General features: G+C 43.9%; 2 protein-coding genes and 2 pseudogenes across 3 annotated transcripts; 1 reads left to right on the forward strand and 3 right to left on the reverse strand.

The window, feature by feature from the left end:
* Positions 1-485: 485 nt before the first annotated feature.
* Positions 486-7,737, reverse strand: LOC101764769 (annotated as a pseudogene).
* A 662-nt stretch (positions 7,738-8,399) lies between these two features.
* LOC101765439 (protein LOW PSII ACCUMULATION 3, chloroplastic) lies at positions 8,400-9,852 on the reverse strand. Of its 2 annotated transcripts, none has more exons than XM_012847617.3 (2): positions 9,224-9,852; positions 8,400-8,858 (listed from the first exon to the last, which is right to left on the reverse strand). In XM_012847617.3, the coding sequence occupies exons 1-2, from the start codon at positions 9,681-9,683 to the stop codon at positions 8,746-8,748; spliced, it is 573 nt and encodes a 190-aa protein (XP_012703071.1). In that variant the 5' UTR covers positions 9,684-9,852; the 3' UTR covers positions 8,400-8,745. The 2 variants fall into 2 exon arrangements, with proteins under 2 accessions (XP_012703071.1, XP_012703074.1); XM_012847620.3 differs by having other exon boundaries at positions 8,400-8,868; positions 9,224-9,844.
* A 6,367-nt stretch (positions 9,853-16,219) lies between these two features.
* LOC101757485 lies at positions 16,220-17,267 on the reverse strand (annotated as a pseudogene).
* A 6,100-nt stretch (positions 17,268-23,367) lies between these two features.
* LOC101764500 lies at positions 23,368-26,815 on the forward strand. Its single transcript, XM_022826548.1, has 3 exons — positions 23,368-24,424; positions 24,500-24,610; positions 26,242-26,815. The coding sequence occupies exons 2-3, from the start codon at positions 24,560-24,562 to the stop codon at positions 26,707-26,709; spliced, it is 519 nt and encodes a 172-aa protein (XP_022682283.1). The 5' UTR covers positions 23,368-24,424; positions 24,500-24,559; the 3' UTR covers positions 26,710-26,815.
* The last annotated feature ends 487 nt before the right edge of the window (positions 26,816-27,302 follow it).

Below are 27,302 nucleotides of genomic sequence, written 5' to 3' on the forward strand. Positions count from 1 at the left end.
TCTAAACCACATCCGTGATGCTTACAGGAACTACACAGCACAGAATGCAAGAAGCTCATATCTTACATGCAGTCCTTGGTGACTGTGAGACTTTTATCAAGAGAGACTTCCCAGGTGAAGATGTACTAGAGTTTCTACTGTTCATCTGCTTTCGCATTATCTTGATCTATTCTGACAAGAGTCCCGATCATGATCTGTTAAGAGAACCTTGTTCGTTTCATATGTATATGAATATGATTGCATTTTGTTCATAATTCTGCACAAAAAGACCTCCATTCAGTTAATTGAATTGAAGAGCAAGCCTCTGACGAATGCTCTCAGGTAAAGAGAGCAGCTTTGGTTCTCTGTTCTCATGTTCTGTGATGCAACCTATATTACTGAACATATCATACATATGAACATGAATAGAACACCCTGCAATTCAAGCAGGCAAACTGAGCCTGATTCTGAACTTCACGTCACAATGATTTCGAGACATCTGTAACACTACAGTAACTGCACAGCGCAGACACCAAGAGGCACACATCTTATATATATATAGTTACAAGTGATTCATTCTCCTTCTATCACATATCTACTGAATCAATCCAAATGGACGATTCTATAAGACATTTGATATTCATTTCACTAGTAGACAGTAACAGGTGACAATGCCTCATGGCCAGGAGATGCTGGGGGAGAAGAAGCGCTAGCTTGCTTCCTACGAGCACCAGTTCCAGCAGCCAAATGAAGGCGGTACCCGGCCGGTTCTCCTGATGTGTTATGCCTGCTCAGCTGTCCTTGCTGCCGCGCGGTTCCTTTTCAGCTCCGCTGCAGCACGCTTCTCATCTGCATTGTGCCTTGCTGATGCAAGCTGGGTCATCAGCTTGTCTTTAGCACGGGCACGCATCCTCTCCACTTCAACCTTTAGGAACACAAAACCATTAGTGCTTCGTTGATATGTACAATGGAACATCCACATAATCGGTGTTAAGAAAATCTGAATTTGCAATTGGTTTTATATGTTCTGAACCTTAACTTCTCGGGCATATGGTGCAAGAGAATAGGGGCAGCAGAATAACAAACTAGAATAAGCTAGTGAACCTGCCATACTATATCTGAATGAGACAAAATATTCTTAACTTGCTATGTTGCATCCGAAAGGCTTTGTTTTGTTGATATGTCATATCCAAGATTAAATGGAATTATGGAAGGACAAATAAGCTAATACCAAGTGTTATGCTGATGCAAGAGAAAAATCGTGCCCTGGTTCAGATAGGCTGATGCAAGATTAAAGGACAATGGTTCTAAGTGTTGTTTTGGGCTAATTTTTTTCTATAATTATGGTGTTATTACTTATTTTGTCTTAGGATCTTTATATTCTAATTGTCAGTGGCAGTGGCAGTGACCAGACGATCGAATAATTTCATCCTCAGCAAATTGAAGGAAAGCCCTAAAGGGCAATGATACGCATTGAATTAAGATAAATAATAGCTGGAGGAGGTGGTAAGCTGCAAAGTTAGAGCTGTTGCATTTTAACACCATTCCTGTCGCATGCATGTCATTACCATTTTCATTAATTAGATAGATGCGTTGTGTTTGTGGGTAACCGTTAACTCAAATGAAACTAACTAACTGCAGACCGACTACTCTAGCTACTTTCATTGGTCCATGGCAAAAAGAATAAACTACTACTATTGTAATGAACAATTACATACCGATCCTACACATTCCATCTTGTTTATTAGCTAGGAATGGAAACAATTACATACCTCCTTTTGGTGTCCTGGCCACTAACATCACGATGTCGCTGGGGTGGCACAGGGTATGGGTTGGGAGCTCGTAGCTGTTGTAGAGTCAGACACAAATAAATATACGATCCAACAAGTCTTTTGCTACATGCAGCTAGTTCAATGCAGTGCGTACAGGGGGTGAGTGTTGAAATATGCAATGCGTATTTGGAATATTCTAGAAGATTGTGGAGATCTCAAGAGACTAACTTTGCCATATATAAGGATAAGATCATGGCAAGGTAAGAAGGTTCTAGAAAATTGGAAAGAATACATGAGCCATAATTGTCATGCTTCATGGTGAAGTGTAGAATACTCAAACTAGATATTTTAGTATGGTAGAAATATAAGAAACTAGATAAGGATGAGGAGGGTTCTAGAGTTAGGATATTTTGTATTCAAGAGTGTGAAAATTGCCACATGGCAATATCACAATGATCATGAACACTTATAAATAGAGGTGCTCCCCTCCCTCCTAATCGATTTTTCAACAGTGAGCGAGGCCAATTATTAGCATATACATACATAATGTAGTGTAATTAATAAAGACTAGATAGTCAGCTGAGAGACACGACTTACCGAAAGCCTTTAGGCTTATGACTATATTTGCATTAAAAGGCTAAAGTTTAGCACCAACTCAACCAAACAAGAGAGTTAATCGGTGGGTTAAACTTTAGTAAAACTTGAAAAATTGTAAAAGCATAAGCTAGGATAAACTTTAGTTAAGCTAAAAAAGATGTAAAAGTATTATTTAGGATAAAAGGATTCTGACTTGTCAAACTAATAGCTTGGAGAGCAGCAAGTTGAGGACCTGTGACATGAGGACCTGTGACATGATGCTGATTCTGGGTTGTATGGGACCTCATAATCCGAGCCTATATTGAAATTATAGGTCTAAGTAAGAAGGTCACTTTCTTGAACCCCAACTCTCCAATCATTGCCAAAACTAGCAACAACTGCATCACAGATGGTATGATACTTTGAATCAGCAATCTTGGATGAAGAGAAATCATGCAACTCCTTAAATAAGTGAGGGTAAGAGACCATAGGAATAAGAAGTAGATGTATTGAAAAAATTGCACAGTCCTCAAACCTATTACTCATCAACCAGAGCAGATGATCCATATCTGCTCAAACCTATTACTCATCAACCAGAGCAGATGATCCATATCTGCTAGTAGCCAAAGCCTCCCACAAACATTAAACAATTTTAAAATCAAATCCGCAACTGCCTTGTAATTAAGTCGTAGACGAGCATTAATTGATGCATCATCCAAATCTTGCCTTGTGAGAATATGGATGCATCTCAGCTTTACCTTCCCTGAGGGATACACGCGAGAAGATCAACACAACCTCCTTCCAGCTCAATCTTTCTCAAAGTCTTGATCGAAGATCTTGAAACCTTCTTACTGATTTCAGAATCAAGATAATAAGATTTGTAACTATGCTCACCAGGAAGAGTTGGTATACCATCTGTGCAATTGGTTTTGTAATTAGTCTATGTTTAATACTCCTATTAGTATCTAAACATTCAATGTGACAGTATTTAAAGAACCAAAATGGAGGTGCATCTGAAAGCAAGTTGGCATCTTAGGACAATTGTTCTTTTTTTTTTGTCAATGCATTCTGGTCTGCACTCGAGCTACCTATCGATCTCACATTGAATTGCGGCACACAAGAGTACAAGAGAAACAACCAAAAGATGTTGGTAAGCCAACAAGAGGTAGCATGTGTCCTACACAAAGAGAATTCACAGATCAGCATATGCCATAGAAAACAAATGGACCAAAATCACAGCAGACACTAGCAACAAAATAGAGGGTAGAGGTTACCTAGGAACATTAAGAGTAAGTCATCAAGCATCAGTTGATTCAGATCATATCCCATCCGGTGAAGATGAATCTGAAGATCAATCACATCAACCTCAAACTGTGTGAGCATAGCTGGATTCTGACTAGTCAAACACACAACTTTGAGAGCAGCTTTCTGAGTACATGTGACACGACGCTGATTCTGGGAGTTGCGTGGGACCTCATAATCCGAGCCTCCATTGAAATTATAAGTCTCACAAAGAAGGTCATTTTCTTAAACCCCAACTCTCTAATCATTGCCAAGACCAGCAACAAGAGCAACAAAGATGGCCTGATACTCTGAATGATCAATCTTGGATTCCAAGAAACTATGCAACTCCTTGAATATGTGAGAATAAGAGATCATTATAATAAGACCAACATGTATTGGGAAAATTTTCCGATCCTCAAAGTGATTATTCATCAGCCAGAGAAGGAGATCAATGTCTGATGGTAGACAAAGCCACCCACTGACCATAAACAATTTCCAAATCAAATCCGATGTTGCCCTGGTAATTAAGATAAATAATAGCTGGAGGAGGTGGTAAGCTGCAAAGTTCTCTACAATGATATTCAAACTCCCCTGTGATTAATATTTTTGTTAAGCTTTGCTACTCAACAGCTGAACAACTTCCCATGCAGGGATTATCTAATATACGCATCGTTCTGCCAAGCTGTGGTAAGAAGAATAAAATAAGGATTCTAAATATTACAAAGGAGAGGAAAACACATCTCAACTAAAAGAGGCAAACTGGGCAGGGATCCATGGCCATGGTGACTTTGAATGAAAGGAAATAAGATGCTTACTTCAATTTTTCTCATTTCAGCTTCAATTTTGGCCTTTTGATGATCCTCCCATGCTTGGATCTTGATCTCTTCTCGTTTGAACCTTGAAAGCAGAAGGCACAGCATATAATTAAGTCACCAACCAACCAGAGAATTTAAAAATGTAGATGTAAGACACTTAGATATAAGCACCTGGCCAAGTATTTGGCCTTTTCCGCTTCCTCCCAAGCAGCTGCACGCCTGCACGGACTTCAGTTATGTTCTGTGTTGATTGGTCCATGGGCACTGTTTTCAGTGCAAGGGATGCATCCTTTTCCTCTTCCTTCTTGCTTGCCCATACTGCAATATTTGTCTTACCAAGCTGTGTGCCAAGAAGCATTATCTCCTTCCTAGTTTTTGTTTGCAGATCCTGTTCACTTAATTCGGCATTGCTACATTCTCCATGGCTGCTAACAGCTCCAACTGCATTGGGACCTAACGTCCTTCGTGGAGTTGTTGGCCGAGAACAATTTGGACTTGTTGCTCTCACTGGTGTTCCTGTCCGGGATGGTTCTTGGCTTGCAATAGGAGTCATTTCAGTGCCCATATCCCTCATTGATACTGACCTAACTGTTGATGGAGGAGGTATGCATGTTGTTGCGCTTTGAAGTGGGGTGGATGAATCATTACGATCAAAAGTAACTGCACCCATTCAAAAAAAATCAACTATAAGGAATTTGAATAATCTTCGGTTGCATTTGCACCTTAATTACAACATGAGAAGTGGGGAGACTAGCATTTTTTCAATGAAAATACGTGTCACAACATGTTCTAGCGTTTTTGAGGTTTGGTTAATTAGCTCTGAATATTCTTCACTATTATCATGGTGGCGGGCGACACAAGTGTTGGAGCTGCCTACCTTCCGAGTGCAACTTGGACTCTGAATGCCGATGATGCCGTCCCAACCTTGCCTTCCACTTCTGCTATCCGGCAGAAAGGCCTCCTCGATCTTCCGGCCAATATGGCAAGCATCAGTCACGCTACACTGAGCATCTTTGCACTATACCACTGCATGTTTATAAAACGAAAGATGGCACTTCCTTGTCCTCTTGGACGAGAGGTCGCTGCTAAACCAAACTGACACCGCAACTAAATGCGGATATCTTTTTTTTCTAGAATACGCAGGAGAGCTGCGTATCTTTGTATTAAGAAGATAAGAAAATTTTCTTACAACGCGGATCTACCAGGCGCACGTACACGGCTAGGATACGGTGTTACATGATGGAAGCTGAAACAACCAAAAGCACACAACTCAAAGGAAACAAAACAGCCAAGATGCTGGTTCAAACTGTCGGCCAACTGAAAGCAGCAACTTGCTTTGCGCCAGCCGCGCTCCAGAGGTTAGCCTCGTCAGTGATATCAGCAACCAGTTGGATGGGCGTTTTTAGTGCTGCTCTTTGGAAGATCCGATCGTTGCGCTGCTTCCAAATCCTCCAGGACACTAGCATGAAGATTGAGTCCATTCCTTTTCTCTTGTCATCGCTGATCCTCTCCCTTTTTTCCAGCCACCAATCTGACAAGGATTTGTTTGGCGACGGCGGAGTGTTCTGAATGTTCAAAGACAGACTGAGAATGTGCCATACTTGCTGCGTGAAGCTACATCTCGCGAGCAGAACCAGGCATGTATATATGCAGTGTTCTGATAATCACGTGTGTCGCTTTCGACTTGACCCTTTACCAGAGCCATTAATTCTCGAGCTGAATGATAAAAAGCCGGGCAAAACCAGGCATGTATATGTGCAGTGCAAGGTTCCAAATCACTGGTATTTCTTTCTGAAGAAAATGCCAATGCTATTAATTTGGGGAAAAAAGTTTTGGTGACAGAGATGATTGAGATGAAATTAGCCATGTAAATTGAGGAAGAACACAGCGTTGACGCTCGTTATTGACACCTATTTGAATAGTGTTTTCATGCATATTCTTGTACTGACCCGCCACTTGGCACCTGAAATAACCCCATATTTGTATGTGTTGTGTTTTGGACTATATTGCAAAATCACAGAAAATATGACATAAATGAAGGGTTTTTCTACAAGTTGGATTTGAACTTGGACTTTGGACAACACGAGAAGTCTACACGGGAAAGACAAGGATTAGCGGAGACCAAAAGAGGGTAGGCTGATCGGCCCAGGACACATAGGCCGATCAGTCTAGACCGATTCACTGTCTAAATGTGTCCACATTCGATGAACCATCATTCAGATAACTTAGAGGCAAAGTATGTAGTGATTTGGCAAGTCAGTCTCGTGGTCAAGCTAAGGGAAACTCAAGGCTGGAAGGTCATAAGGCCCGTAGAAGCAGCAGAACTTGCACAAGGCATCTCCCTCGTCCGGACTCCGATTGGGACAAATTTAATGTCTAAATTGCATAGCTCAAAAAGATCTACAACTTTCATATAGAAAGTTTTGGCATCTGAGGCCGGGAAGGAGGCAATATCGCCTAGGCTGATCGGCCCAACGGGCCTAAGCCGATTGGCCTAGCCGTTTCTAGTCCCGATCGATGTGCCCTTGTTGACGGCTGTTAGCATGCCAAGTTGTGAACCGCAAGCGCACGGATCAGTTGTAACTCTTCCCCTCAGAGTACTCCCCCATGGTTTATCAATTCATGGAATTTAAAGTACAAGATCTATTTTAACTAGCATTATTAGTATGGACTTGGTATTGATGAGTGATTCAGATCTAATCTACTAAACATGTACATACAGATAACATATAGAGTAGAGATAATTAATCTAGAGTAACCTAGACTATGCATATGTTGTAATTCCGAGCATATGTTGTATTTTCTGCAGCAATTGTAGTCTTTGAATAAGGCTCCACTTCTGGATAGGGATCAGGTGGAGCCCAATTTACAGCTTTCTGCCACCCAATTTCCCTCTTCTCTTGGCTTGGATCAATCCTCTTAGTATCTATCTCCTCCGTGGCCTCCAACACAACCTTTGTTGCTGGTAGCCTCCCAATGCCAGAGCTAGGTTTCTCCATCTTCCAGGGTACTGCCCCACCAGCAGCCCTGCTAGGACGGTTTGTTGTCGGGCTGGCAATCCATTTCTGCGCATCGTCCCACTTTGATGGAGCAGGCTTTGAGAAGGGAGGAACAACTGATGCTGCCGCTGACCGAGCGGACGTCCCTCGTTCCTTGTGGAATTCAAAGTTAGAAGCCACACTCTGAGTCACACGAATCCTCCTCGGGCACCCTGACCCTGAAGCCATGGAGTGGGTATCTCGCGACCGGTGCCCACCCCCTGTCTCAAGCGAGGTTGAAGATTCAGAGATGGTGCTCACCACATCTACATCTCAAAGCCCAATGGCCCAAACTGCATACAGCCTCGTATACAAACAAGTAGCCCATCATCAGCAGCGGTAGCGTCATGCGACATGTTGTGTATGGGTCAACAATTTGGACCGTGAGGAAACGAATTAGGCTTGAAGCAGAGGCAAAAAATGTACCAATAAAAGTAGTGACTTTTTTTTAGTTAGAAAAATCCATTTTTACTAACTATAACGAAAAAAGTAGTTAACTACTGCTTAACAACTTATATACATATAAAAAAATATCCTAATATCTTTTTCCTTCCTTGAATCTTTTAGTTTTAGTCATTTCATGAAAAATTTTATACTATAAATTTCTTCTTATCCATAATGGATTTACCTGGACCAATACATGAGATTCTTGTGCTATTTGGGGGATTTATTCTTCTACTAGGGGGTCTTGGAGTAAGTAATTATTACTTACCAACCCAATTTATTCAGCCTTTTCGCTGGGATTAGTTCTTGTTTGTATATCCTTATTCTATTTTTTATTGAATTCCTACTTTGTAGCTGTCGCACAACTTCTTATTTATGTGGGAGCTATAAATGTCTTGCTCGAAATCATAAACTTTGATCTTATGATATTGTATTAGTGGATGACACTGCATTTCAAGAGTTTAGAGTTTAGGTATATATATGGCATCCGATGCATTTCAAGAGTTTAGGTATATATATGGCATCCGAAGCCAAGTTTAATGAGTAAAATTTGCATTTTGAGAGTACAGGGACTTAAGTGACACCTGAGCCCAAGTTTAGGGAGCTAGATATGCATTTTTTGCGAGTACGGGGTCTAAGTGATACAGCCGAACAAGTTGAAGGACCAGCCATGCATTTTACTCTAAAGATATTGTTCCATGAGGCATCATTTACCGTGTCTATAGCTGTTCCGAAGAGCTGGGACGCCCTGCGCTTTTCAGGTTGATCAGGAAACACCTGAAATCGACTAGAAGAGAGCAAACGAGCATGGTTTTGCACTTCTAGAGCGTATCTGCATCAGTGATGGCGTATGAAGCTTGAACTTACTATACAGGACCTAGTCCTCTTGAGCTCTTTAAGCTTCCTTGCAACAACAGGAGCAAGCTGGATGTTGGCATCGATGAACTCATCTGAGGATCCCTACAGAAGTAAGCAGGATGATCAGAAACAGTAGTAGGCCAAGTACCATACATATGTAATACAGTAATAGCAGAAATCGACCTGGTCTTTTCTGGAAAAAAAGAAGTGACAAAGGCTAGCAAAAAATCAGTATTGTTGATAAAAAATAAACTCTCCCAAATCAGAAATGCATACTTCAACATTGTAGTATACAGATTACAGAGGTATCATTCCCTGCATCAATCGTATGCATCTCTAATTCGATATAATCAATCATCGTACGTCAGAAGTACAAAGTTCAGTGTGGCAACAATTGGTGCCAAAACTAGTAAGAAGAGATGACGCAGAATGAGCATATTGTGATGAGTAGGTGTACCTTGTAAGAAGAGATGCTGCTTGGCAGAGGCCTTGACATCGTCAAAATTCAGAAGCAGAGCCACCCACGAACAAGGCGTGAACCAGCAAGGAAACGAGCGATGATGAGAAGATAATGCGGGCACGGGGACAGCGACGCAGCAAAACGAAGAGCGGCGAGCTGGGAACTCGATCTCGAGGCGGGTCTTGCCGTCGTCGATGGCGCAGGCGAGGGAGCGCGCGGCGTCGGAGACGAGCACGTCGTAGGAGCGCGGCTTGTACACGGACACCCCGGCCCTGAGCGCCTCCACGTCCCCCATGCCGGTCCCCGTCCCCGCCTCAGCGCGTGGGGAGACGGCCAGGCGGCGGGGCCGGAGCCGCGAGGAGGTGGCCGGCAGTCGGGGCGGAGAGGGAAAGGAGAAGGGCACGCGCGGCAGGCGGAAGTGCCGGGCGCAGAGAGCCGTGGGCGCCGGGGCGGCCATGGCTGTGCGATCCAGCAGCGTCGAGGAGGAAGATAGCAGACGACAACACAGCCACACGCTGGCGCGAGGCCAATCGAAGCTACTGTCTTCGGCAGGTGGGGCCGAGTCATTGCAAATGAAGCAAAAGTCTCGTGCCTCCCGAGTGCGAAGAGAGCATGAGCTACACCCCCACTTCTGTCCTCGACTCAATGCATTCGCGGCAAGCCGGCGAGACGATTGGATTCCTTTTGCATCGATGCTTGCGCCAATAGAAACAAGCACTTTCTTACAACGTAGGGGCTGTTTGGATACGAGGTGCTAAACTTTAACAGTGTCACATCGGATGTTCGGATGCTAATTAGGAGGACTAAACATGATCTAATTATAAAACTAATTGCAGAACCTTGTGCTAATTTGTGAGACGAATCTATTAAGCCTAATTAATCCATCATTAGCAAATGGTTACTGTAGCACCACATTGTCAAATCATGGACTAATTAGGCTTAATAGATTCGTCTCGCGAATTATACTCCATCTGTGCAATTAGTTTTGTAATTAGCTTATGTTTAGTACTCCTAATTAGCATCCAAACATCCGATGTGACAGGTGTTAAATTTTAATAGGGTGTTCCCAAACACCCCCGTAGTACAAACATCAGGATTTTCTTAACTAGCATCGTCAAGCCCACGTCAGTGGGTGTCACCTCCTCTGCAAGCAGCACAAAGTAAAGTAAAGCAATATAAGTGGGCGTCACCTCCTCTGCACGCAACACAAAGTAAAGTAAAGCAATGTAAACAAATACATTAGAGTATGCATAACAAAATTGACTGTTTCACCTGCTACCTACCACCTATGCACTAACCACATCACACCACCAATCGTAAGGGTGCCCCGGATGATGCTCCCCACCACGATCCCAGCCAACATCCCACCAGACATCCAGCAGGCCGCTGCGTCTCGAGCAGCGGAGGGCTAGGCGGTGGCGGCTGGCGGGGCGGAGGAGTTGGGGATGATGGCAGTGGAGGGGGAGGAGGGGTATCAGCCGGCGGTTGCAACTGCCTCCTTGCGGCTCCCGCACGTGCCGTAAAGCATCCACACCGAGTCGATGCTGAGGTTGGCTTCGGCGAAGGCGCTGTACTCACCGACGTTGTAGAGACAGCCGCGGTCTGGGTTGTCTACAGTGTCCAGCAACGCCAAGCAGTAGCCTGGAGGAGGAACGGTTGTTAAGAATGTATACTGCTCCGCCACCCTCGCCGCAAGAGTAGAGCTGTTGCATTTTGGCGCCATTCCTACCCATGCATGTCATTACCATTTTCATTAATTAGATAGATGCGTTGTGTTTATGGGTAACAGTTAACTCAAATGAAACCAACTAAATGTAGACCCACTACTCTAGCTACTTTCATTGGTCCATGGCAAAAAGAATAAACTACTACTATTGTAATGAACAATTACATACCGATCCTACACATTCCATCTTGTTTATTGGTCAGGAATGGAAACAATTGCATACCTCTTTTTGGTGTCCTAGCCACTGACGCCACGATGTCGCTGGGCCGGCACGGGGTACGGGTTGGGAGCTCGTAGCTGTTGCAGAGTCAGACACAAATAAATATATGATCCAACAAGTCTTTTGTTGCATGCAGCTAGTTCAATGCAGTGCGTGCAGGGGTGAGTGTTGAAATATGCAATGCATACTTGGAATATTCTAGAAGATTATGAAGATCTCAAGAAACTAACTTTACCATATATAAGGATAAGATCATGGTAAGATAAGAACGTTCTAGAAAATTGGAGAGAATGCATGAGCCATAATTGTCATGCTTCATGGTGAAGTGTAGAATGCTCTAGAACAAGATAGTTTAGCATGGTAGAAATATAACAAACTAGATAAGGATGAGGAGGGTTCTAGAGTTAGGATATTTTGTATTGAAGAGTGTAAAAACTGCCACATGGCAACATCACAATGATCATGAGCACCTATAAATAGAGGTGCTCCCCTCCCTCCTAGCCGATTTCTTAACAGTGAGCGATGCCAATTATTAGCATATACATGCGGAACGTAGTATAATTAATAAAGACTAGATAGTTAGCTGAGAGAGACGACCTACCAAAAGCCTTTGGCTTATGACTATATTTGTATTAAAAGGCTCAAGTTTAACACCAACTCAACCAAACAAGAGAGTTAATCGGTGGGCTAAACTTTAGTTAAACCCAAAAATTGTAAAAGAATTAGCTAGGATAAACTAAATGTAAAAGCATTAGCTAGGATAAACTTTAGTTAAGCCAAAAAAGATGTAAAAGTATTATTTAGGATAAACTTTAGTCAAATACATATTTGGTCAGATATATGCATCATTTTGACAAGATGTGGTAAGAGGAATAAAATAAGGATAGACATTCCAATGGAAGTTCGAAACCATAGACATTCCAACAGAGACCAACAGAGACCATAAGCATAGCAGTTCTAACTACCACCTGCATCACTACTACTACCAATTAGGGGGTCCATTCCTACATAAACATAGCAACTCAAACTACCACCTGCATCACTACTACTACCAATTAGGGGGTCCAGTCATAGGGTTCTGACTTTACATGTAGTCTCACACCAAAGAGTATGACTTTACATGTAGTCTCACACCAAATAGTATCCAGTAGAATGCCAAAAAGCTAGCGAGGCACTCTACCACTTAAGTCTTGCTAACTGCACTCCTCAGCCACCATCTCTGTCCTACAAAAACAAAGAGTGCAGATCAGTACACAGCATAGGAATTGGACAGCTCATAATCACAGCAGAGGTTACCTAGGAGAACATTCAGAACAAGTCATCCAACATCTTCGGATCATATCCCATCCGGTAAAGATTAATCTGAATTTCCGCTACAACTCAAGGAAACTTCACTCTAGTGATGATCTCAATACTGATGGCAGAGAAATCGTACATCATCTGATTCCAAGTACCATAAATAGCTGCTATGGCTTCCATACGATGTGCCAACCGATTCCTCAGGAAATTCAGAAGTTTGTGACCATTGATCACATCAATCTCAAACTGTGTGAGCATAAGAGAATTCTGACTTGTCAAACTAACAGCTTGGAGAGCAGCAAGTTGAGGACCTGTGACATGATGCTGATTCTGGGAGTTGTATGGGACCTCATAATTCAAGTCTAAATTGAAGTTATAGGTCTCAGTAAGAAGGTCACTTTCTTGAACCCCAACTCTCCAATCATTGCCAAAACTAGCAACAACTGCAACACAGATGGCTTGATACTCTGGATCAACAATCTTGGATGAAGAGAAATCATGCAACTCCTTGAATAAGTGAGGGTAAGAGACCATAGGAATAAGAGCAGATGTATTGGAAAAATTGCACGGTCCTCCAACCTATTCCTCATCAACCAGAGCAGATGATCCATATCTGTTGGTAGCCAAAGCCTCCCACGAACATTAAATAATTTTAAAATCAAATTCGCTACTGCCTTGTAATTAAGTCGTAGACGGGCATTAATTGCTGCATCATCCAAATCTTGCCTTGTGAGAATATGGACGCGTCTCAGCTTTACCTTCCCTGAGGGATACACGCGAACTTTGCCTTCAGTGAGAAGATCAACACAACCTCCTTCCAGCTCAATCTTTCTCAAAGTCTTGATCAAAAATCTTGAAAACCTTCTTAGTGATCTCAGAAGCAAGATAATAAGATCTGTAACTATGCTCACTAGGTAGAGTTGGAATACCGTCTGTTGTTGAATTAAAATTCACTTCCGAGACCATCTTATTGTTCCTTTTGAAATGATCCCAAGTGACGCTCCTGTGAGAAAAACAGCACGGGTCCCATTGGGTGATGGATCTAGAATATACTCATCATACACAAGGTATGACTTTGCTGTAAAAAAAATAAAAACCAGATTAAATTGATTGTCATATAATTGACAAAGATGGTAAATTAACAAAAACAATAGAAAAAATAAGGAATATATAAAACTATATCCTAATTAATTGAATGGAAAAATAAGAAGGCACACAAGAAATTACTACCTGGTCCAGGAGGTACTTGAGCCATGGGGCAAGCTTTGAAGGTGAGTCCACGAAACACTGCAAAAATATTTGCAAAGTCAATCTACTGATAAAACAAAACGTAGCTGAGCCTAGATATCTAAACTTCCTTGTCCTAACACATCTACAATAGCATTATAACCCTAAAGGTAGCCATGCTCATTGGGTTGTAACCTAAGCTGTAACCTCACCAACCCATTCATAAAGAAAACAAATATAACACCCTCCAGTTCAAACCTCGATCACCAAACACCGTACCACCCCTAAACTAATTATAAATATGAGCTAATTATAAAACTAATTACACAGATGGAGGCAAATTCGTGAGATGAATCTATTAAGCCTAATTAATCCATCATTAGCACATGTTTACTGTAGCATCACATTATCAAATCATGGACTAATTAGGCTTAATAGATTCGTCTCGCAAATTAGCCTCCATCTGTGTAATTGATTTTGTAATTAGTCTATGTTTAATACTCCTAATTAGTATCTAAACATTCGATGTGACAGTATTTAAAGAACCAAAATGGAGGTGCATCTGAAAGCAAGTTGGCATCTTAGGACAACTATCCTTTTTTTTGTCAGTGCATTCTGATCTGCACTCGACCTACCTATCGATCTCACGTTGAATTGCGGCGCACAAGAGTACGAGAGAAACAACCAAAAGGCGTTGGCAATTTGGCATGGACCCAACCAACAAATTTCATTTGCTTCACTCTTCCTTTGCTTCGATCCCTCTAAAATTTCGTGAAATCTTTGCAATTTGGCAATGGACCCAACCAACAATCTGCATCGAGCTACTTATCGATCTCACAAGACTAACAAGAGATCAATCATGAAGCCGCAAGTAGATGCAATTTTGCCTTGGGGCCATGTCATCAGTTGCACTAATCAAGCATTCAAACACCAATTTAGCCCGCACAAAATGTCCCCAAACTCATCATGCCAGCCATGTAAGCCTTCAGCTTGTCGTGTACTCCCTCCGTTGTTCCAAATCGTATGTGCATAGTAGTGTATGTCTAGGGACGGATCCAACAGTGAGGCGGACGACAGTGGCGGAGGTAGGAATAAGACCTAGGGGGCTCTCCTTTCTTCCTTCTTGCTTCATCCCCTCCTTCTCTTCTTCTTCTTCCTCCTCAAATTTGTAGGAGGGGCTCGAGCCCCCCCTCCTCCCACCCCCACCGCTGGGGGTGGGGCTCAAGCCCTCCTACCGCCGCTCGGACAATGGAGCCTCCCTCGAGCCCCTTCATGATTTTTAGGAAGAATGAAGAAGAAGAGAAGGGGGGAAGGGAAAGGAAGAAGAGGGAGCTCCTCCTAAGCTCAGGGGCTGCATCCACCATTGTGTATATCTAGATGCATATTAATATCTATAAACCTACAAAGACCTATAATTTGGAATCGGAGGGAATATATTTTAAACACGACGAAAAAGATGATGAGATTGAGGCCCTGTTTGGTTCTTTAGTCCACGGACTAAAGTGGGACTAAGATAGTCCGTGTCACATCGAATCTTTGGAGGCTAATTAGGAGGACTAAATATGAGTTAATTATAAAACTAATTAGGCTAAACTGCGAGATCAATCTATTAAGGCTAATTAATCCATCATTATCAAATGGTTACTGTAGCAGCATATTGTCAAATCATGGACTAATTAGGCTTAATGGATTCATCTCGCCATTTAGCCTCCATCTATGCAATAGGTTTTTTAAATAGTCTATGTTTAATACTCCTAATTAGTATCTAAATATTCGATGTGATAGGGACTAAAGTTTAGTCCGGGGAACCAAACGGGGCGTCTATACGTCGAAGACTCTATCACAAGAAACTATGCTCCATAATGCAAAGTTTGTAACAATAGTTTCTATGGATAAAATTTTTTATTATGCAACACAAAGAAAGCTGATCAGCTGTGGCATCTTACCATGTGATCCACCCTGCACCTCAACAGCTTGCAACAACCATATACGACATGATTAATCAGCAACTGAACAGAGGCATCCAGAAATACGGTGTTGTGATCAAACGGCAATTGAACTGATGCATACAGGATATATATCACCAGAAGCACAACGCATACTTTGACACATACAAGATATATCAGCAAACGCACTGGCAAACACAATGCCTACAGTATACACTGAATGGCAAACAAACTCCACAGAACTTCGATGAAAGTTTAGATAGTAGCAATGAGTCATCCATTACAATATATAGCAATGGAAACTAAGATATGAATTGCAAACTGAATAGATAATACTAATATTTAGATAATATTAAGCCATCCATCATCATCCTGCATACAGAACTCCATGTCCATCATCCTCCAGCCACTCCAAGCAGAACTGTTAAAAAATAAGAATGGGTTAGTAAATTAACAAAATTGTACAGGTGGTTGATTTAACAAAATCTCAATGGTTCAGTTAAAAAACAAATATCAATGATTTTTGAACATGAAGGCTAATGTGTATATATATATATTTAAATGCATAACTCTACCTAATTAGTTCGATTCCCAAACTTTTGCCAAATGTGATCAATCAAATCAGATTGTAGTTGCCTGTGAGCTTCACGATCACGAATCTCAGCACTTCTCTGTATTACCTCCTTCATCACCGGATCATATCCATGAGCGATTGTAGACGCCTGAATAGTAGACGTGGTTCCTTCCTCGTTCAGGTCAAACGAATCATCCTCTATATCCTTCTCGTCCTCGATTATCATGTTGTGAAGTATTATACAAGCTAACATGATATTCTCAAGATCCCCTTGATCATATAGACATGCCGGCCGACGCAAAATGCAAACGAGATTGTAAAATACCAAATGCACATTCAACATCCTTTCTTTCCCCCTCTTGATGTTCTGAATACAGCTTGTGCTCAGCTGATTGTGGTGCGCGTATGGATTTGACAAAAACAGCCCAGTCTGGGTATATTCCATCTACAAGATAATAACCTTTGGTATATTGCCTTCCATTCACAAAGTATTGCACCCGTGGAGCTTCTCCTCTTAATTCCTTGACGAACAAATCAGAATGACTCAGCACATTGATGTCATTGTTGGATCCCGCCACTCCAAAGAAAGCATGCCATATCCATCGGTCATGCGAAGCAACAGCCTCTAGAATGATGGTTGGTACACCATGATCACCACGAGTATATTGTCCCTTCCGTGCATTAGGACATTTTCCCCAATGCCAATGCATACAGTCAATGCTCCCTAACATGCTAGGAAAACCACGACGCTCACCGATCTCCAACAGGCGTTCAACATCTTGTACTGTGGGGCGTCTCAAGTACTCTTCACCATATACTTCAATGATTCCCTTAACAAACTTTTTCAAGCACTCCACACCAGTACTTTCTCCCATCTTCAGATACTCATCAAGCTGGTCTGCTGAGCCGCCATATGCTAATTGACGGATAGCTACCGTACACTTATGAATTGGTGAGAACCCGGGACGATTCAGAGCATCCGGTCAAGGTGAAATACTCATCCCATCCACTCAAGGCCTCAACAATCTTCAGAAGAGGGGTCTCCTCATCCTAAATCTTCTTCGAAACTGTGTCTCATTGTAGACTAGATTAAGAGAGAAGTAGTCATCCATTAGTTGCTGGCTGGCTTGTTCACGAGGCCTCTCCACATATCGCCTAGGACCACTCCGAGATCCTCCACCTTGTATGTCATCAACAATGGACTGCATTTCAGCTACAAGATAGTCGCCTAAATCATCTAGAATTTCTTGCTCTTGAAGATAGTCATCCATGGAGTACAGATCAGCAGGGTCCATGTTGCCATCTCCATCCATGGCAGCAAAGGATACCGGAGAATAGTGGAAAGCAGATTAGAAAGGGAAGCACTAGCAGAAAGGGGAGCAGTAGCAGAAAGGGGACTCAGAATAGTGCCGTGGCTGTGTGCTATATATAGTCACAATTGCCGTGGCTGTATCTATTCACACTTGCATGCACAAAACAAGTGGAAGGAGTTCACACTTGCCGTGGCTGTTTCAGTTTCACAAAAATTAGTGGTCTCATTTCACAATTGGAAGGAGTTCACACTTGCATGCAAAAAACTAATCACAGGAATTTATATAGCACTGACCAAAGGATTTCAGTTACCTTACATAAATCACTTCCATGGTCACATTTGTTTTCACATTGTAGCTATTGCATGATCAATTCTAGAAAAGGTACAAGTCCATCAGTTACCAGTTCATTGCAATTGAATAAGCAATTAAAGAAGGGTTGACAGTGGCATACATTAGGAAATAAAGCAAGTCTCATGCTCTCTAGTGCCAAATTTCTCTCAGCCAAAGCATCTGCATTAAGCTGATCATGAGGTGTAAGCAGTAGCTGTGTGTAAGTTTCCAGCATTTTGCACTTCGTTTGTTCATGAGCTGCTTCATGACTAATCTTAGCTGCTTCAATCTTCTCAGCCAAACTTTGCTGAATTTCTATCATCTTCTCTCTCTCTGCCCTATTTTTGTTGCTTGCTTCAATGAACTTGTCAAATTTATTGTTCAAATCAGATAAGGCGTCATTTCCCTTTTTGTTGCCTTTCAATTCTTTTTTGGCTTTCTTCTGTCCCATTGGTCGCTTTTCTCCATCTAAGTCCAAATTCACCACTGCAGATAGGTTACTGTTAGCCTTTGTACTCTTTTCCTTTTCCTTCTTTAACCTAGCAATATATGCTGACCACTTCTGCTGACCACGTACTACCTTCCACATATGCAGCAGATGGAATGCCTTACCACTATTCTGGCCAGCCCACATCTCTAATGCTTTGTCAGTCAACTGGTCATCACTCATCCCACTTTGCCATACTCTATCGGCATTTACCCAAACGCCATGAAAATCAGTTAATGGTTTCCTAGAGCGATCCAAACGTATTTTCAGTTGGTTTCTGTTCCTCTTACGGCTAGTTTCTGTGGTCTTGTTGTATTCTATAGTCACATCTTCCCAATACCGCTCTACCTTCTTGCCATTTCCATCGACTGGGTCCTTTGAATTACGCAACCAGGCACTGGCCAATCGTTTATCTTTTTCAACGGTCCAGTTCAAACGCTTGTCGGTTCTAGCATCGTCATCGACATTAATTGATTCATCGTCTTCTGCACCTACATCTTTCACTGCATCATGAGCTAGACCATCTTCTTCTTCCGCTGGAGAATGAGTTCTTGTAGCACCCAGGTCAATTGGAGACACTAAAGACCGATTCATTGCAGCACCAACAAAGTGGAAATTCTCTGAAAGATTGGTTCCATTAGGATGGTTAAGAAATGGGTTGGAATGCAGAAGATTTGAGAACCCTCCTTGAGGGTATAACCTGCAACCATATTGTTTGTTGTGTGGTAAGGTTGTCTGTTATTATCGTAACTTCAGAGAAAACTGAAAGTAACAATATAGAGTGGCTCAATCGTAACCAAAAAGGAAGAGGTGATATTAGCAGTCACCTAATCTCTTCAAAATGAGAGGAACACTATTGGCAAAAGGCATTCAAACTATTATCCATGAAATATATATATATATATATATACTAAATTACTAAAATCCACAGAATGCATGCCATAAAACACTTCAAGAGCAACACGCCGACATGGCAAGTTGAGAACAACATATAGGAAAAATAATTGTTATGAAATTGGCATGCCTAGCAACACCACGGCATGTCATTTATGCATATATACATTCTGCACATCTGTAACTAAAATCTAAAATCTATAACTACAATCTATAATCTATAACTACAAAGAAGCTGTGACCAAAATCTATAACACCACGGCATGCCATCCACGCAATTCATCTAGTTAACACAGAAAGCTGTGACTATATATAAAATCTGTAACTACAATGCGCATAGACAATCTGTGATCCATAGAAACGTATTTCTGTTGACATACCCTTCACTAGGAGAAGATGTTGGCCACCATCCACCAAAGGGGAAAGCACTGATTGGAGAAGTGGTGACGGGAGCAGCAACACCTGCTGTTGCAGCGCTGCCAGCGGGAAGGCTCTGAGTTGCAGAAGCACCTGCGGCCGGAACACAGGTCCCAGGAGCACGGATGGCCGGAGGTCGGGTTCCACGACCACCACTGCCCCGCCGGGAACTAGGCTTCGTCAATCGATTCATCCCTAATTCGAGATTTGGGTATGGATTTGGGTTAAAGCTTGTTGGGGAGGAGATCAGTTGGGGAGAAGATTTGGGGATGGATTGGGCGTACCTTGATTTGGAACTGGGTTCCTTTTGTACAGCGGCAACGAGCTGGAGAGCACGGGGGACGAGTCTGGAGAGCGCGGGGGACGAGCTGGAGAGCGCGCGCACGGGAGACCTTGCACGCGGGAATCGGCGGGCTCCAGCTCGCGCGCGGGAGAAGCGGGAGGAATTTTGGCGGCGGCGGCGGCATGGCGTACTGGATCCGTAGACTCGACCTTCCCCTCCCCCAATGCGGAGACTGGTGGAGTCTTCCAGCCTCGAACGAATCGAAGACTCGACGTCTAAATAAGACGTCGTTTCTCCGTTTTTGCTCCTCTCTCCTCGTTAAATTACTTGCCACATCATCCAAATGCTTACATGGCAGTGCAATTAATAGGGATAGACTCCACGATGAAGTCTGCATTGTGAGTGCTCTAGGTGTTTGGTTCAAGTGATTAAAAGTGACTAAAGTCCATAAATGCTGTGAGAAAATGACTATGCTGCCCTTCCCAGTTGCAATAAATGAGGGTGGGAGAGAGAGGGAGCAATAAATGAGGGACAGTAGGAGTCCAGAGAGGATTTTAGTCACTTTTAGGAGGGGGTGGAGGGACTAGATGATTTGGAGCCTCGTAAAAGTTTTAGTCAAATTTAGTCAAGGTGTTTAGCTCTTCAATCTTTTTAGTCACCACTAAAATTTTAGGGGGTGGCGACGAACAACCACTGGCTCCAATAAATTTGGCAGTGTGTCGGTGAAAATAGAACCTTTTCAGCTGCACTGCATTGTTGGCGGCCAGAAATGGCCCAGGTGGCCTTTCGATCGGAACCCGCAGCGAATGGGTGATGCACAAGTGGAGGCTGTGATCTCTGACTTTGCAGTGTCTCTGGATATTTTCGGTCACTGCTTCACCGATAGCACACTTCGGCCTTGTTTAGTTCACCTCCAAATCCCAACTTTGGCACTATGCAAAAAGAAGATTCCCCATCACATCAAACTTGCGGTACATGCATGAAATATTGAATGTAGACGAAATTAAAAACTAATTGCACAGTTTTGTTGTACTTTGTGAGCCGAATCTTTTGAGCCTAATTAGTCAATATTTGGACAATAATTCACAAATACAAACGAAACGCTACAGTGTTGCTACAGTATTTTTGGCACTCCAAAGTTGGGCAACTAAACAAGGCCGCAAGTTTTCTTTAACGTCTCAGATCAGTGAGAACTGTGTGCCAGGCATGTTTTTTTAGGACAGAAAGCGAACAAGCCATCTCTGCATGACTGCATTCTTTGGGGCATTTGCAAGAATCCGCTCGAATGAAAGTTATGACAGTATTTCTTGCTTTTTTTTAATGGCAAGTCTGCAATAACAATATGGAATGGAAGACCAACATATAAAACAACTGTTAGCCATTTTCCTAATTTCTTCATGGAACCAGGTGTAACTTGTCGGTTGGAGGCGCCAATCCTAAGTTTTTTCGAACAAAATTTGTAGAGTATATACATGAGGTGGTTCCAATGTTCCATTGCTATACGATTAAACTTGATTCGCACGCTTAACTACTAGCCTACGTCTACTACTCCCTCCATCCATTTATTGGCGTCATTTTACTCTCTTGCGCGATGACCAAGGGAGGGTTGAAGGAGGACCGATTATCATTTAATCGCGGTTGGTAGAGAACTCGGTATTAGTCCCGGTTGGTAGGGTGTAAATCTTCCGAAAATCCATCCAGGATAAACCAATCGAGACAAGGGGGGTCTTTTATCCCGGGTTACTCAACCGGGACCAAAGACCCCCTTTTATCCCGGTTGGTAATACCAACCGAGATAAAACGGGTCACCACGCCAGGCGCCGCAAAAAAAAAATCCCGAGAGGCTCCCTACACGCGCACGTCGCAAGCCACAAGTCACACGATTTTTCACGCTGCGTGGGATTCGAACCCACGACCTCCAGCCTCGCGCGTAGCTTACTTGCCATCCCACCTATACATCACATTTGAATATATAGGGGATGCAATCCTTTTGTATTAACTCGTGTGGACCCTTTTATCCTAGTTGGAAACACCAACCGGGATAAAAGACCCCCTTTTATCCCGGTTGGTATTACAAACCGGGATAAAAGGGTTCGAGGGATTTACTCCTCTTTCAGCTACCCCGTTGGTCCAACCGGGATAAAAGAAAAGATCCCCTTTTATCCCGGTTGGTATTACAAACCGGAATAAAAAGGTTCAAGGGATTTACTCCTCTTTCAGCTACCCCGTTCGGGACCCTTTTATCCGGGTTTGAAACACCAACTGGGATAAAAGACCGGGATAAAAGGCCCTCGACCCTTTTATCTCGGTTGGTGTTACCCTTTTATCCCAGTTGGTATTTCAAACCGGGATAAAAGGCCTCTCAGGATCTTTTTTTTCCACTAGCCTTTGCAACCGGGATAAAAGATCCTGGTTGGTGAGCCCCCCGCCAGTGACCGAGCTTTAGTCCCGGTTGGTGAACCTTTTGTCCCGGGTCAACTTTAAACCGTGATAAAATGGGGCATATGGAAAGTGAGTTCTCTACTAGTGCGTTTTGTACTAAATGCACCGTGGGCTGTTGGGTTTCCAAGTAATCTCTCCGCTAACACCGCTCAAAATGGCGTTATTGCGCGTCCGCGGCCAGCACGCACGCTTGCCATCCGCGGCCCTTCCGTTTTCCATTTTGCCGCGTGAAAATTGCCGAGATCATCTCCTTATTTGCCGCTGTCATCCTTGAAGTCAGCTTCACTGGGGTATACACGGCATCAGGTTCCATAGACTTCAGTGATGTCCATCTGGGAGTCCGGCACCTCAGTCTCACCTGCAAAAGTATCCATCACGAACTGCACCTCGCATGTTGGCCATGGGGTCTTCATCTTTGTTGGTAGAATTTGGTGCCCAGTTGACACCACGCACGTAATGGATCTCATCGTTGTCGTCTTGGCGTTCCATCGCATGCAGGCATGCAGCAGTGTGGCGGCGTGGAGCCACTCGGCGTTGCGGCGACGTGGATCGACTCGGCGGCGCGGAGGTGTGGTGTGCTGGACACTTTCACGAAGGCTAATGGGAGGGAATGGAGGCGGTATTTGAAGCAATGGGAAGACAGCGCCGCATCAATTGCCACATTTTGTATGAGGAGCCGCGAGCGCCTAGGGACGAGGTCCGTAGCTTAAACGACGCCGACTCTTGGAAAACTTTTTTTTTTCTCAGATGACTCCGATAAATGGACCGAGGGAGTATTTCCTAATATCAGAGTTGTTACCCGAATGTGAAATAATTGTGCAATTAAACTTCATCCAAATCCACATAAAAATTACAAACTTACCATAAATTGGCCTTGGTTCTCATGTGGAAGAGGTTTGCGGCAAGGGACCCCTATCCCCTTATCTCTTTCTGTTGGTCGCCGATGTCCTCCAGAAAATGGCCAAGCAAGATCCTAGGATCCCACACTCGGCTGCCCCAGGCCAATCATGCCCCGTTTTGCAGTATGCAAATGACATGCTCATCCTTCTCAGGGCGGACATGGCTAGGCTGTCGGCGCTGAAGGAAGTGCTCGACGTATTCTCTCTAGCTACCGAGCTGCACATCAATTATCACAAAAGCACCATGGTGCCAATGGGTGTGCCGGCTGCGATCAGCACTGCTCGCCCAGTTGAGTTTAGCCCTCTTCTCATTTTTGTTTACCTGCAGAGTCCTTGGTGGAAGGAATATATGATCTGAGAAAAATGAAGCGATTTGTGCTAAATTGACATACCAGTTTACTAGTCCTTCATACTTGCACATGTGTTCTTTATATGTTGAAGTGCGTGGTATTTGTTCTTTATGTGCGTGAGAAAAAAATTGAGTATATTGTGTAAGATAGGAGTTGCATGGTGTGAATCATTTTAGCCGTCTTCTCATTTTGAGTATGTTGGTGCTGGTCGAGAAGGATTAAGCTTATATGTAATAGCACGTGCCTGATACCCTGAGGATCATGGAGTAATATTCTGCTACTTTGGATAATATCTTGATAATATATGCATACAGCTGCTCTGTCTCCCGCCGTTGCTATGTTCTCTGCTCTGTCCAGCAAATAGCTCCAGCAGCGCCTGCCCAAATAGCTCCAGCAAATAGCACCAGCAGGAGCAAATTAACTCTGCGAGCAATTTCCAAATAGCACAGGGGCTTTCTTCCCCGGCAGGATTCACATGTACTAGGAAATTCCCCACGGAGCTTTCTTCCCTGGGGTTAATTTATTCCTGCTGCCAAACTAGCCCTTATAGTCGTCTGTCTCTCCAAAGTCCAAAGAAGTTGCTAAATTAGGCCTTGATTCGAGTGGTGCTACGTCTTCATGCTCAAGGGTAAAGCTCAACCAAAAGGAAGCATCATTTTTTTTTCTAAACAAAACTGTATATATCAGTGCATCTTTTGTTGTTACTGATGACCTGGATCAGTGCATGATATGAGAGTGTTCAGTGATGCACTTAAGAAAATATGGTGACAAGTTTCCACATCCTCCTACAGGTATAATAATTTATCTTCGTTTGTACAAATATGTTGTCTATTTCAGTTACCTAACAAGTTTATATTTATTTGTAGGCAAGTTTTACCTTGTTGACTCGGGGTATCCTAACCATCCCGGTTACCTAGCACCGTACAATGGTACGAAATATCATCTATCGGAGTTTCGTAATGGCCCAATGCCGAAAGGTATGAAAGCAACATTTAATTACGCACATTCATCCTTTACAAATGTGATAGACAGGTTCTTTGAAATATAAAGATGAAGTGGAGAATATTGTTGGGTATACCTAGTTTCCCAATGCACAAACAAAGCAAAATTATTGTAGCGTGCATGATAATTCACAACTTCATTAGAGAGAATGGTATTGCCGATAGGGAATTTGATTTGTGCGATCAAGATGAAAATTTGTCCAATAGGTCAGCCATCAAATTCTGAACAACATGAGACGGAGACACAAGCAAGGGATGAAGACAATAATATAAATGCATTCCGAGATGAACTAGCTCGTGCCATGTACAACAGATCTTAGCTAGTGATTTGAGTGTTGTAAGAATAATGTACTTTTTCTTTAATTTCGTGGTTAATGGACATGGTAATAAACGATGGATATTTTGCATCAATTATGGATATTTTAACCGGAGAGAAAAAGAGAGGAAGGGAGCTCCTGCATGCAAAGAACGGGCCAGGGGGCTCGTGCATGCGACTGCATGCATGCATGCGCAACGAGCGAAAGGGGCAAGGGCGCAAGGAAACCAGCGAGCATGCACGGGAGAGGGGCAGCGCGCGGAAACTGAGGGAGGGGCAGCAGGGTAAAAGGAACAATTTTCACATCAAGTGTTAAACTTTAACTCCTCACCTAAACATCGTGCTTGCTAAAATTTATCCCATTTGTTTGAAGCACAGTTATTGGGACCGGACCGGACCGGCGGTCCGACCAGTAAAAGACCGAACCAGAGCCTCGGCCGGTTCGGTCCGCCTAAAAGATCGGATAAGCAATCGAACCGGAAAAAACCGATTAAACCGGTGGTTTTTAGCAAGAAACCGATATAAAACCGACAAGAAACCGGTACAGACCGGAGAAAACCGAGCGCAAGGAGAAAAAACAGCGCGTAGGGAAGAAAATGGGAGGAAAAATGGCGTGGCTGGGGTCCGAACCCCCACCCTTGCCTTCGGCAATGTGGATAGCAACCATCAAGCTGCAGTTGTGTTTGTGATTTTAGTTGATAAGTTACCATATTTGAACCGTGTTGAACCGGTGGTTCAACTGGTTGAACCAATCAAACCGCAAACCGAGAGCTTGACCGGTTCATTGTCTGGTCCGGTTCTAATAACTATGGTTTGAAGGAGCCCGTTCCTCCCAAACAAGGCTTAACTCTGCGGGCAATTTTCAAATAACACAGGGGGTTTCTTCCCAGCTAGCAAATTCCCCAATGGGATTCACATCTAGGAAATTCCCTACCGGACTTTCTTCCGTGGGGTTAATTTATTCCTGCTGCCAAACTAGCCCTTGTAGTCGTCTGTCTCTCCAAAGTCCAAAGAAGTTGCTAGATTAGGCCTTGATTCGAGTGGTGCTACGCCAAGGGCAAAGCTCAACCAAAAGGAAGCATCCTTTTTTGTAAACAAAACTGTATATATCATGTTGTGCTATGAATCTTACAAATCCTAGATTCGACACTTCTCGTTGTTTAACCGCGATTAACTTTGAGTGTGTTTTGACTTGGCTGAACCATGCATGCATGCATCTGGATTATTACTGCTCCTGTTTACACAAGCATTTCAGTTCATCAGCTGATGACTCGCTGCAAAAATGGTGCAGGGCCTGCTGCAGTACTTCCGGCTGCTGGAGGACTGCCTGGACCTCATCCGCGACCGCGAGTCCCGGGGCAACTTCACCTACGCCGCCGTCCTCCGCACCCGCGTCGACGGCTTCTGGTCTGCGCCACTCCGCCTCGACGACCTCCTCCACGCCGCCAACACCACCGCAAACGACGACGCCTACTACGCCGTCCCGAAGGGCTCCCGCTTCGGCGGCCTCAACGACCGCCTGGGCTTCGGCGGCCGGCGCGCCACGGAGGCCGCGCTCTCCCGACTCTCCATGCTCCCTCGCCTCGCCGCCGCGGGGTACCACGGCCTCAACTCCGAGGCCGCGTTCCGCGCGCAGCTCGACGTGGCCGGCGTCGCGGGCCGCGAGCGCCGCCTCCCGTTCTGCGTCCTCAGCGACCGCGTCTACACATTCCCGCCCGTGGCGGGGTACTGCGTCCCCGTGGCGTCGCTGGCGAGCTAGCCCCGACCCGCTCAGCGGTGCCAAGTGCCGGTCGTGCCGCGGCGCGGAGCGTCGACGCGCTGGAGACTGGGTGGAGCTGGATCGAGCACCGGAACGGGGCGGCCGTGGAGCTCTGTGACACGTCCGGGCCATGGATAATATTAACATATCATGCTTGTTTGCAGGAAATTCAAGGGTGGATGGTTAGTGTTGGTCTTGGTCGGCACCTAATCAGGCATCATATCGGTCTTTGGTGTACGTTGGCTGTTGCCCCATCACACCAACATCGATCTCATCTCGATCGATCTGACATGCGTCCCCATCTTGCTTCCTTTCTGCTCAGTTTACGCCTCCTCGATCGATCGATCCTATTTTGTCCAAAGCATGGTTTGGGTACTTGGTAGTGAGCAGCGCACATTAGGAGCATTTGGGTTTCTTGGAAGCTGCGGCGCATGGTGGCACACCAACAGAACAAAAACCATTCTTCGATCAGCGTTCTAGGTTGGACTGACTTGGGGATGGTGGATCGATCTCAGGCAACAAGGACAATTGAGGGAGCTGGCCACTCAGTGGCCATGGCTGCTCATTTGCCAGCAGCCCAATCGAAACGAGTA

Source organism: Setaria italica, chromosome I, assembly GCF_000263155.2.
Source record: "Setaria italica strain Yugu1 chromosome I, Setaria_italica_v2.0, whole genome shotgun sequence".
In the NCBI taxonomy this organism is placed as follows: domain Eukaryota; kingdom Viridiplantae; phylum Streptophyta; class Magnoliopsida; order Poales; family Poaceae; genus Setaria; species Setaria italica.

Coding starts and splice junctions, on each gene's coding strand:
- LOC101765439 (XM_012847617.3), bottom strand. CDS start 9,683: ATGGCCGCCCCGGCGCCCACGGCTCTCTGCGCCCGGCACTTCCGCCTG. Junction 8,859..9,223: donor GCAGCATCTCTTCTTACAAG/GTACACCTACTC, acceptor AGGGATCCTCAG/ATGAGTTCATCGATGCCAAC.
- LOC101764500 (XM_022826548.1), top strand. CDS start 24,560: ATGGTACGAAATATCATCTATCGGAGTTTCGTAATGGCCCAATGCCGA. Junction 24,611..26,241: donor TAATGGCCCAATGCCGAAAG/GTATGAAAGCAA, acceptor AAAATGGTGCAG/GGCCTGCTGCAGTACTTCCG.